At 33.0% G+C, this 13,319-nt stretch overlaps 1 protein-coding gene across 4 annotated transcripts in view; it reads left to right on the forward strand.

Annotated features, from left to right (window-relative positions):
* Nucleotides 1-12,996, forward strand: part of Adamts19 (ADAM metallopeptidase with thrombospondin type 1 motif 19) — a 243,780-nt gene extending 230,784 nt beyond the window's left edge. For 2 of the 4 annotated variants that reach the window (XM_021266237.2, XM_004854439.3), the window contains exons 22-23: nt 7,162-7,339; nt 11,416-12,996. In XM_021266237.2, the coding sequence (XP_021121896.1) occupies nt 7,162-7,339; nt 11,416-11,567 (330 nt within the window). In that variant the 3' untranslated portion in view covers nt 11,568-12,996. Of the gene's footprint in view, nt 1-7,161; nt 7,340-9,973; nt 10,311-11,415 lie in introns of those variants that run through there. The other 2 variants (XR_002398180.2, XM_021266238.2) reach the window with 2 other exon arrangements.
* The last annotated feature ends 323 nt before the right edge of the window (nt 12,997-13,319 follow it).

Genomic DNA, 13,319 nt, shown 5'->3' on the forward strand with positions numbered 1-13,319 from the left:
AGTTATTCAATAAATATGATATCAAGATGATATGATTAAAGTAAAATCTCAAATAGCCAGTTCAGGAAAAATTTACTCAAACATGAAAATCTTTATTGCTTTTTCTTTTTGAGCTATTTAGGGCCAAGAATCAGTCAGAGCTTCTATCATATACTTTAATTCTAGACCAAGATTGTATTTTATATACTTCTTCCTCTCACATTCACTTTGAGAAACATTAAGAAATTTTTATTTTTAACCCTAGAATTATAATAATAATGAGACTTAATGTCATAATTCAAACATAGTTTTCAAATTAAATACAAAAATATAGGCCAACTGTTGACTTCTTACTGGACAATAACAGTGTGAGTATTAGCATGCAAATACTGTAAATCCAGTGGCTCTCAGAATCCAGGCAAGGAAGAAACAACCTAAGAACCAGAGATCATTCCAAGAAAGGAATGTTTCCTCTCTAAAGAGGAGAAGTATTTTCAAATATCCCATTATTAAAAGGTTCCCAAATGAAATTAAGTTCTCCAGAAGTACATAGGCAATGTTCTTTGGTGAATTTGATGGAGACATAAAAATGGTTGGATCACATGAGGCACCATTGTAGAAATTTGTACATGATTCATGCATTTTCTATGACAGAAAGAAAGTGTTATACTTTATAAAACTAGATTCAGGTTGTACTATGCACAAGTCTTAAAGAAACTACTGAAATCATGGGAGGCTATTCTCTTGCCTGATTTGGGCACTGTGTCAATTTGTAGATTACTATTTATTGGTGGTTATGTAGCCCCTTTTCTTTGAATTGTTTTAGTTTGATACATTTGAGAGCATATTTGCTCTTATTCACTGGTCCTTACTGAACACTTACAAAGCATAGTGGTACTCAAAGAAAGGATGGGGAAAATTCATATAGATTATTTTAAAAATATGTGTATTCTCATTAAGCATGTAAGTATATTTTATGAGTATTTCCATATAAAATAATGAAAATTTAAAACACAGTACATTTATACCTTTATGTACTACTTGATTCATCAAACATCTATGCTATCTACTTGGATCATAATTTAAGACTAATTGTCTGCAATTCCTAAAATGCATCAGATTAAACTTGAAAAAATTTAATTCCTCAGGCCATAGTTATTCAACATTATATACTCACTGCTTCAGAACATACTGAAACTATGATACCACTGTGTGTCACAATATAAATGGCCCTTCCCTGAACACTTTTTATAAGGTGTTTACATATTTTTAAGATATCAAACTAAAATCTTAACAATACAATATTTTCTAGGAATACCATAAATAGCACATATAAAGAGTGAAATTTCCACGTTCAGTTTCTTGCTGCAATTTAATTTCTTCATACGGTCTTGCCATTCATTTACCTTTTGAAATGGAAGAAAGGGCAACACAAGTTGCTTTGACCAAGAGATTGATGTCTTAGCTATTCAAAATTTATTTCACTCCTTTGTTTTTATGATAATGTCACAGTTAAGAATTTGCTTAAGTTTTGAATGTATTTTCATTTTCTGTAAATTTTGGTTTTCCTTCATTTGTTCATTGGTTTAAGCCAATGCATAAATTTCCTGAATCATTCTGGCATCTTAGCCTGTCTTTGTCAATACTGGAAAACCTTTTCCTCTCAGTGCTAACATTTAATTTGGTAAAATTAACTTCCCAAAGATTTACGTTTGTATTTATTACTGACTATTCTTGATCATTTTCAGGAAAAAAAAAAATCTCAGTTAAGTAAATTTCCACTCCATATTTCCAGAAACTTTGTTATTGCTTAATCTTCTTCAGATAAATCCCTTCCTGTTAGTTTATTTTCACAAAATCTCTTTAGGTAAAATCAAGTCAATCAGTTGTTATTAGCTAGCATAAGAATGACAGACAGGAAGCAGATATTTAAATAATGGACATAGTTATAAAATTTAATGTATATCTTCTTTTAAAGGAAGGTAAATTTTCTTGTGACCAAGTTTACTTCCTAATGTTTGTGTTTGTGGTTCTCATTTTCCAAACTACTTTCTTAATTTTTATTTATGTAAATTATTGAAAAAGTTTCTCTCATCATTTTTACTGCTTGATGTGCAAGATATACTATAGATATAATGTAATATGCCCTTAGAATTTGTCACTAGTATCCTAAGGCAAGAGATTTTATTTTATTATTAGAGAAATCTATGGTGAGATTATATAAATACATTATTCACATATAATTGAGTACATGGAAGATCATAATTTTCATAAATAGACTTAAATAAACTCCACTAAGTCAATGAAACAAATTTTATTTTCAGAACCCTCAGGACTTATTATTTTATGATAAAGAGTGATTACTAACATCAGTTATTTTGTGCCTTGCTATTGCTGTCAAAAGCTCTGTTTAATTCCAAAATCTTCATGAGCAATTTTCTGAACTGTTTAAATCTGTTCTAAATATTACTGATTCCTTTTAACTCTAGTAAGCCTGAGATATCATAATTGTGCTGCCTGCAAGAATGAAAGACTCTTCATTCATGCAATTGATTTATGAGGTACTTTGTTTCAAAGAGTCCATCAGGGCAGTATTAAACTACATAGGAAACAGAATGTTTTTTCAGACAATTCAATTTAAAAATTCAATTTTTAAAATATTCTAGTCAATAACTTATCCTTGTAAAAGAAATATCAATGGCATATTACCTGGTACATGCTGTTTCTTTAACAGGTATTGGTAAATTGATGTTGACATTTCATCATTTTGGCTTTTAGTGGTAGTCTATAGTGTTACTTTGTTTCAAATGTATGTTAGATTTACTTGACACATGTGTGAAGATAAGATATAAAATTTATTAGAAAAGAAGACCGTGAGAAAGGAGAATGAAGTAAAGAGAAGACAGACATTGAAATTGATCCAGGCTCTAAAGAAATATTGAAAAAAACAAAAAACAAAACAAAATAAAAACACTGACTTCACATTTCCTCCATGCCTTCGTTCTCCTTATTAAACAATTTGAATATCGTATCCCAGAATGTGTGGATAAAACATGTACAATGCACACAGTAGAAAGAACTATAACCCACACATATATAAGTGAAAAGTTTATGTGTGTATAGTGGAGTGAACATAATATTTAGAATCCAAAGAATTACATTTAAGGTTTTTCTCCCCTTCTTAAGGGACAAGCCTTGGTCACTGTCTCCATGAATCCTTCCCTGGTCATACCATTTGAATTACAAAACCTCTTGATCCAAACTTTACTATTCTCTTTACCCACTTTAGTTTTATCCATTGCGAAAGCTTTCAGAAGTCATACTCCCTATTTTCTTTTACCACAAACAGCAAACAGTGCCTTTGTAGTTTAATTGGTTATTTAAATATTAAACAATTGGCTAAAAATGTGTGAAATTGCCCAGCTCCCACAGCAGTTAGTAATCTGCTTCTAAGTCCATCTATTGTATGCCACTGTGTTTGTTCATAAAGTTTTATTGAATAAGACTCGAGACTCATAGTGGTAGTATAAACTATCTCTGCTGTTTTTATTACCCTAAGCATAGCAAGTAATCAATAAATATTTAAAAACCTGATAAATGATGGGGTATTCAGAGACATTCATGCAAATTACAATTTTGAGATTTTTTTTTTGACAGAAATTATGTCATACCATTGTATAGGTGGCACAGTGAAAAAGATTAGCCTTTGGTCTTGGGTAGTTGCACAAACTAAAAACTTCCACACTGTAATATAACATATAATAATGAATTACTTGGAATTTTTACTTCCACAGTAATTAGACCAGAATCAGTGGCTATGGTGTATGGCAATGCCTTGCTTAATAGAATGGAAAAATAAGCCCCAGATATATTACTTGCTAGAGATAACATTAAAAGGCAAGTGTACTAATTTCAAAACCAAAATTATTTTGGCTTTTAAAAATATATGTTGGTTTTAAATCATAGTGATGCTATTTGAGAAAATAGTGAATTATTTATACCTAGTTATTAACCCAGGGAAATTATGATCATCCTTGTACTTGTCTTTTGTAATAAAAGAAGAACTAGTTTAGCCAATACCTTGGGATTCAAATGGTTCCATTTCAAATATCAGTTTACTTTTCACATATTTATAATAGAAGTTTTACCAAATTATATTTTATAAAGGAAATTATTACTGTCACCAGTAAGAGCTTGATTTTTTATTGTTAAAGTATTCTAATAAAATTATGTTAAACCCATTATAAAATTTAATTCAATAATGAAGCTTGTTCTACTAGTGCCCAAAGCAGTAATGATACCACTTTGATAAAATGAATTATTGAACTTCTACTATTTCCTCAGTAATACAATTATTTTCAGGCTATGCCCAAATAGTTATGAAACTTAACTCCCCAAAAGACTGTAACAACATGTTTTCTTTTCAATTTTCCAATTTTTCATGAAAGGAACTCTTCAGCCATTATCTGCTAATATTATGTAATTCTTGGTTATCATGTTGTTATTTTATTTCATTCTTGATATTCTGAAAAAATGATGTATTACTTCTATTTACTCATGTCCTCTGATTTGACCATGAGATTAAATGAAATAATCAGGACTAGGCTATAACTGATTGCTGGGTTTCTTTGAAATATTGAGAATCTTCCCTATCTTATCAGATTAAATTCAGCTATTGATTGTTTGTAAGACAAGGTCTCACTGTGTAGTCCAGGCTGGCCTTGAACTCATGGTGATCCTCCTACCTCAGCCTCCAAAGTGCTGAGATTACAGACATGGTCCACCACACCAGGAAAATTCATCTATTTAAAGCTTTTACTTTAGCTCAGTTTAGTTCACATTTTTTTGAAAAAAAATTCTAAGAAGCATTTTGTAAAGCAGTACTAAGATGAAGGTTTTGCAGGACCATATCAAACAGTTAGTTCTCTTTATAGAATGTTAATCATTTATCAGATACAAAGAGGATATTATGCAGAAATATTTAAAAATTAAAAATTTGAAGATCAGTTAGCCAGGCATGATGGCATGTGCTTATAATCCCAACTATTTAGGAGGTGAGTGGGAAGATCACTTGAGCCCAGTAGGTTGAGACCACCTTGGGCAACAAAGCAAAAACTCCCTGAAAAACACCAAAATAAAACAAAACAGATAAGTTCTCTGTCAGTTTGTGTTAATGCTAATGGTGTATGCATAAAATTCCATTATTTTATAGTAAGCTATATTTTTAGTGAATGTGACATGAAAACAAGCTTAATTTCAGTTACTATCTAGCTGAGAAGACAAATTGGATGGAGCAAAAGGTAATATTTAAAGATAAGAAGCTATACAAATTTACCTACATTAAAAGCAGGGCACATTTGACCAAGAGTTTCTAAATCAGGCTATACTACATAATAAACTGTTTGTTTATTTGTTTGCTTGTTTCTTCTAATTCAGAATGCTAGATCCCATGTGAGATCACTGACTTAGAAATTCTATGCATATATATATATATATATATATAAAATCTCTCCATGGAGTTCTGAAGTGTAGCCTCAGTGTACCCGTAAACCATAAATATTGCATAAATATACATGGGGAGTTGGGATAATGTAGAAGCCTTCATGGAGGAGATGAATTTGAGACTGTGTTTTTAAAAGAGGCAAGAAATTTTAGAAAGAATACTATAAGCACAACTGTAGAATTGGAGAAAGAAATTGCATTGGTATGATTAGTTTATAATAAAACATGGTTTTTATAAGGAGGAAGATAAATGAAAGTCTGAAGATACTGGTATCTGAGCTTTAGTTTATAGGCCCTGGTGAACTGAATAACCAATGATTTTTATATGAGGAGAGTCTATATGTAAATAAATTTTAAAAAGTACATACAAGTTAATATGAGGTTCACTAGAAGACAGGGAATTAAAGACAAATTTAAGTAATAGTAGACTAGGCTTAAGGGTAATAAGGATTTTTACAATATTCCTGTTAGACAAATGAAAATAAGAAAAAAATAAGCCTGTTATAATCATGAAGGAGGAAATGATACCACTGAGAATGTAATCTTAATAAGGATTTGTGAAGTACAGGGAAAATATAAACTCAAAAATTCTCATGGTCTGTATATTTAAAAAATTGCAATTGGAAAGCATTTACCAATTTTCACTTAGAATATCATGTACTAAGATTTTACTTAAATAGTTCTAAATGAACTAATGAACCTCTTTAGCAAAATATGGCTAAATCTTTATCGGACAGGAAATATGATACTGTAAAATAATTATATTTTCTTAGTCAAATTAGCTTCACTTTATTTGTGTCACAGGTTAAATCTAATTATATATATGGAACCAAGAATGTTCTCTATAAAAATTATTGTATATCAAATATGATTCTTACCAAAACAAATATTCTACAATTGAATATAAACTATGTTTAGCTAAAGAGCAAGGAATCAATTAGAAGTGCATTTTATTAGAAATCTGGACTAGATACATATGAAACCAAGGAACTTCTCTATAAATGACTATTGTACATCAAATATGCTTGTGGACAAAACAAATATCCTACAACTGAATATAAACTACATTTAGCTGAAGAGTAAGGAATCCACTAAAAGTGCATTTTATTAGAGATATCCAGGTTTTGAATATTTTTATCAGCAAAACAGTGGATATCATCTACTCTACTAAGAAAGAGCAATTATCTCAATAATATATCAAATTGATAAATGTGTATTGTTGCTACACATTTTAGGCCCAGAACAATTCAAAGGGCTGAGTAGATTTTAAAGATATTAACAGGGATTTAGCTCCACAATTGGACATGTGCTAACTTGAATATCAGTGACTAAGTTAAAGAATAATAAATCAATTATATGTTACAAACCAGGTATAGGCCTTGGAGAACTATCTGACTAAGCAAAGGGGCATCATTCATCCCTTCAAGTCACACACTCAACTTCCATTTTCCTGCCTTAGTCTCCAGTGTCCTTCAGTGTCCCAAGTTGTGCTTGAGGACAACCAGTGGTTCTCCACAGAATTCTGCCCAAGTTAAAATCATCAGTGTTAATCTTTCAGACTATTTTGCATCAACTCTGGATGGTGTTGGTCATGTTTAAGAAATATATAAAGAAGATGGTTCACAGCCTAAAAATAGGAAACAGCAGAAGAAATTTTAACAAACCTTCTATTTCTCTTAGTGCTCAATTACCTGTGGCAAAGGAATGCAGTCCCGTGTTATCCAGTGCATGCATAAAATCACCGGAAGACATGGAAATGAATGCTTTTCTTCAGAAAAACCTGCAGCATACAGGCCATGCCACCTTCAGCCTTGCAATGAAAAGATTAACGTAAATACAATAACATCACCCAGATTGGGTAAGCAGACCAAACAGCGAATGATTTTAAAAATAGAAATGTTTATAGCTTTTTCTATTTTGTATATCACTTTAAAGCCTGAGAGTTGAAAAGCTATGCTAATTGCATAGCTCAAAGTTGAATCTATTTAAATATGATTTAATCTAAATGGCCTTGTGAGTAAGAAAATCCTCAACTGCTCTGATTCCTGAAGTTGTTTACTGAAAGCCAGATCCAGGAAATATTAATCTTCGGTACTTGACACTGGAGGCCACCTCATAAAGGGTTATAGGATGCAACCAAATTTTAATTTCAGATCTGTCCTGTGACAAAATGATCAATTAAAATGATGTCTATAGAAAGGTGAGATCGGGAATATAAGCCTATATCCCTTGTGGTCACCAGACTTCCATGTGGTCCTGAATACAAATTATCTTTTGGAGAGACCTGGAATTTTTAAAAAGGCTTTCATGAAGAATGAGGTGTGTGAATCTGCGCCAGTAAACAAGAAGTAGTTTGATGGTCATCTTGGAGGATAGAATAGTAATTTTAAGATACTAGTAGTATTTTGATATTTATGTAGTTTTATGTTATAAAACGCTTTCATACTTACTCTCAATTTCTGTTACTGGATCTAAACTATCACCAAGTAGAGTATATACCTTAGGTAGATGTAGCCAGTACTTATACAACAAACACTAACATATGAGCTAGGCTTTATTTCTATGAAAACTAGTGGCTTTTAACAGCACTTCTACCTGCTGCCAGTGGGTTAATTTATCTTTTACATCTTTGGTTTTAACCTGTATATATAATCTACAGGAGAAAATTGTTAATGATGCAGAACAGCATTGCCAAAATGCAAGGAACTATATTACCATATGTACTTTTTGAAGCATAAATTCAGTGAAATGAAAAAGTTTGCTTCTTCATGGAAATATAAAAACCCTCTTTTCCAAGCCAGATAATTAACATTTCTAAGAAATAATCAGTGCACATAGAATAAGACTAATTAAAACAAAATTTAGCAATCCTAAAGCAGATGCCCCCAATCCATGTATTCAGTAACAACATAATCCCTTTTCTCTAGTAATTAGTTGAAGTCCTTGAAGTATTATTTGGCAGAAAATAATAGATTGGGAGAAAAGTTTATAATTTTGTTAAAATTGCATTTTCAGTCTTTATTATTTCTTGAAGGTATACCCAAATCACAGAAGTAAAATAATTGAAAAATCTAAGATTTTAAAAAGTAAAATAACTAGCTGAATAGTGACCAAAGAAAGAAATACAGTAACATGAACTCAATAAACATTATTTCCTCTGAAAAATTGAGGTTAAATATGTATGATAAATTTCTATATCAGAGTTTCATTTCAAACACTTTATTGCTACACATTTCAATCACTTGTGATGATCAGCTTTGATTTTTACACACTTGCTGTTCAAGAATCTAGGATATGAAATAAGTGTGAGCATAGTTTCATTTTGCCATTTCTTTGTAATTTCATTTATAGCAATATGCATTTCCATAAAGGTGGATATATTGAGTACATTCTGTTTCTTGTTTAATCTTCTCTAACAAAATCCAAAAGAAGATTAACTGAAAGGTATAAAATTAAAGCCTAGAAATATCACATATTGTATCTGGGAAATCTAACTTTAGTAAGCTTTGAAAAGTTCATAAGTGTCTTGGACACTCTCTTGTCACTGAGACATAATACCTGAAATCCACAAATTAAAGGAGGAAAGCTTTATTCTGGCTCTCAGTTTGTATAAGTTCAGTCCATACTTGGGTGGCTCCAAGGCAGGATGGCATAGCAGAGATACAGAGCAGAGAAGAAACCACTCATGTCATGGCAGCTGGGAGGCAGAGTGAAGGAAGAAGCTGAAGAAGGAGATAAACTCTTCCAGGCCTTGCCCATAGCAACCCACTCCTTGCAAGCAAACACTACTTTCTAACACCATGCTAGCTATACATCCCATAATCCAATCACCTTCCAAAAGTCCCAGCTATGACCATAAGAAGTTCTTGGGGGACATCTTGATATAAATCATAACATTCTGCCCGTGGCCCTCAAAGACATATGAATATCATTTTATGCAAAATGCTCTTAGTCCATCATCTGTAAGAGTTGCCAGTGTCCTAACAGTTTTAGGTTTGCTAAAAAATCTAAGCCAAACTTTCCTCTGAGACTTAAGACAAACTCTTACCTTTGCTCCTCTGTAAAAATTAAAAGAAAGTTAAGCACTACCAACATACAATGTCACAGGGTAGATATTCCTATTCAAAAAAAGGGAATGGGGGATATAAACCAATGAAACCAAAAGAAGGCAAACATTGAAACCTGTAGTTCCATGTCCAGTACCCAGGACAAGCTGTGATAAGATGTGGCCCAGACCCTACAGCATTGCTGGTGGTCACAACTCACAATTTTTCCTTTGGATTGGCTTTGCCCACTCCTTGTGGCTTTCCCCCAGTGTTCCATGTTCCTGGCTTCTTCACCTTTCTGGGGTCTCCACTGTAGTTTCAGCTTCATTCACTTCACTCACAGTTTCACTTCACTCATTTCACTTCATTTCACTCACAATTTTACTCAGACACTGCCCTCTCAGAGGCATACTTCCTGACCTCTCAAGCCTTCTTCTGAAATCTAGGTGGAAAACTTCCTGACCCCACAACTCTTGTGTTCTGCATGCCTGTGAAACCAGCACCTTGTGGATGACACCAAGGTCTGCCATCAGCTGGAGCAGTAGTCAAGCCCTTAAATCATGGCTGCACTGGTCTCTGAGTAACTGGATGGCTAAGGACTGTAAATTGGATACTGGGGAATCAATATTCTAGACTGCCATTGTCCTTCTCAAACAGGGTGCCCTGCGGCTCTCTTCCTAATGCTAAATCTTTCACCTTTGCAACTTTGAGTCTACAGAAAGACTAGAAAGGGGACTGCTGATTCCTGTGATGCCTTCAAGCCATCTTTTCTATTGTCCTGTGGTAAAGTACTTAATTTATTTTTAATGTTAATCTTTTTTAGCAAACAAGCTCTCCTCTGTTCTATCTTTTCTGGAGCTTTCTTTGTGGCAAAACTGAGAGCTTTTTGCTCTTGTTTCATGCAGTATATTATACTAAAAGCAACAATCGTAACAGTGTTATAGCCTCAACATTGGACTGCCTTTAAATTTTTTCCTCCAGATTAATTAGTGTGCTGCCCTCAGTCTAAGTCTCCACAAAGTCTCAGAACATTGGCAAAATGTAGACACATTTTCTGCCAAAGCATAGCACACATTTCCTAGAGTCCAACTGCCAATGAAGCCCTTGTTCCTAACTGAAACCTCATGAAGTTAGTCTATCAGCATTCTGGTCTTCTGAGCTCTGACCAGAATCTGCCTTGTGCTTGGCTTAAGGCATTCTAAAGCTTCTTCAGTTGCCATTTCCAAACCTTTCCAAACACCTCCCACAAACCATTCCAAAGATTTCTGAACCACATGGTCAGGTAATAGTCACAGCAACGACCCCAATTTTCTGCTACCAAAATTTGTCTTGGTTATTTTCTTCATTACTTGTACAAAATATCTGACACCCACGATTTAAAGGAGGGGAGGTTTCTTTTGGTACAATTTATAGATGTTTCAGTCCATAGTCAGCTGGCTCCAAAGCAGGATGGCTTGGCAGAGGGGTGTAGCAGAGGGGAAGCTGTTTATATCATGGCACTGAGGAAACAGTGAGTCAAGCAAGGAGCACAGAAGAGAGATATAACCTTCTAGATCATGCCCCCAGTGACCTACCGCTTCCAACAAGCAAGTCAGCTATAATGTCCCTATAATCCAATCACCTTCCAAAGGTCCAACCTATGTTTACATGAAGCTTTAGGGGAACATCTAGATATAAACCATAACAATGAGTAAGAATATTGGTTTTTCACTGCACTCCTGGTTTACTGTGTATGTGTATGTTTCTTTGATTTTTATATTTCAAAATGTTATATAAAAGAGTCAAAATAAGTATACAAAATACTTCCTCTTGAATCACTGAAATATGTTTCTGCTAATGACAGCTATGTTATCTGGAGGTATTTGAATTTCTATGCTCTGTATCACAGCTGCTCTAACCTTCAAATGCCTGGGAGATCAGTGGCCCGTGTACTGTCGAGTGATACGTGAGAAGAATCTATGTCAGGACATGCGGTGGTATCAACGCTGCTGTGAGACTTGCAGGGACTTCTACGCCCAAAAGCTACAGCAGAAGAGTTGACCTCTGGCACACTGGCTGGCTCACAGCTCTTTGTAATTATATTATTTATAAACACACACACACTAGCATGTTTTTCAGACCAAATATCAGATTACATATAATTTAATCAAATTAATTTATTTTTTGCCTGTGAAACATCCAACGTGGTGTTTTAGTTATACAGACATTTTGATATATACTATAAGGCTTCGTAAATAATTTTATATGAATGAACAAGTTGGATCTAGCAACCTAATAACAATAAAAAGGAAACAAAGATCATTAGACTTTTTTTGTTGTTGTTTAAGTTAGGGCTGTCCCTAAGGTGCTACTTTCTCTCTACCAATACCATTGAGTTATCCAGAATATATACTACCTTAGCATTATAATTTAGTTATATGTGGAGGAATATCATGGATTTTTGTTTTGGTTTTTGGTGTCCTGATGCAGAATTAGCCCATTTTCTGTAATCTGCAGATGTGTAAACATAACAAACCTCAGTGTTGAACAGGGTTTTAGAGAATGTATTATGAATTTGGTTAAGATTTAGAGATATCCATGGAAAAATTCTACTGTAATTTTAACCTTGCTTTAATAATGAAAAAGTCAAGCAGAGACTTTGATCATGTTCATGAACATGTACTTGAACACAAGTATTGTAACAATGAAACACTGTAATGATTTACACTGAATCACCATGGCACTGTTGATATAGTGTAGAGAAACTGTTATAGAAATGGTAACAGTCTACAAAAAAATGTGTATTATTTTAACATGTTGTCATTAGATTTTAGTGCTTTAAATAGTTTGAACAAAGAAAACATTGATCCACCATCCATTTTTGTACCATTTTATCAGATTTATGAAAAAGCATAATACATAGTTTCACAAATCATGAAATTTACTAAATACTTTTAAGCCTTTTCCCTAGGAATAAGGAAAAACAAAAAGTATATCACATTGTGGTAGTTTCAATGTATTACTTTCCTTTTAAAAATTAAAAAGTATTACAATTCTGAGAAATGTTCAAAAGCCAGCTTAAATTTTTTTCCTGTGAGAAAATATCATACATGATTCACATGATTTCTTAGATTTCTTTCAATAAAATATGTGAAACTTTTTTCTTTTGGGAGATACTTCTTCACAGATCTCCCACATTTCCACATGTTTGGCAAGAAAAGGCACTATCTGCTTTTGTTCTGAAATATCATTTAAAGGATATTTGTATAGTGAACCACCATGGAAAATAATGTCTCTGTGAAACAAAGGACAAAGGTGCTTGCTTCTCATTAAATATTTTCAGGTTTCTTTTTTATTATTTACTGCATGTACAGATATAACTTTACTGTTTTCATATTACCCTGTGTGAAATGGGGCTCAGAGAACCAGTACAAGAAAATACAAATTCTCTGAACATTGATATTGTTGTAATAAAGTCCTTTGTCTTTAACCCAGGAGTCTCATGTCTTCTACTCTAAAAATATAACAGGTAAACTTGAAAGATTGAATGTATAGTAAAAGCTGAACACTTTTGTAGTGTTTGACACTTTACTCATTAATATTTTAACCTTCATTTTAATAAAGTTAATATTGGGGTAATCTTGTTTCTAGATTGTTCTATGTAAATCTTTTCATTGATGAGATGTAAGATTAACCTATATCCCCACATCTTGTGAAAGATGGTGTGCCAATAGTAGTAAAGAAATGAAATGATAAGAGGAGGCTTTCCCAATTCCATCCCTTGATTTCTGAATCTGTGAATCTAAGAGAAAT

This window comes from Heterocephalus glaber, unplaced genomic scaffold (genome assembly GCF_053883595.1).
Source record: "Heterocephalus glaber isolate CG9 unplaced genomic scaffold, H.glaber_assembly_v1.0 deba00001463, whole genome shotgun sequence".
In the NCBI taxonomy this organism is placed as follows: Eukaryota; Metazoa; Chordata; class Mammalia; order Rodentia; family Bathyergidae; genus Heterocephalus; species Heterocephalus glaber.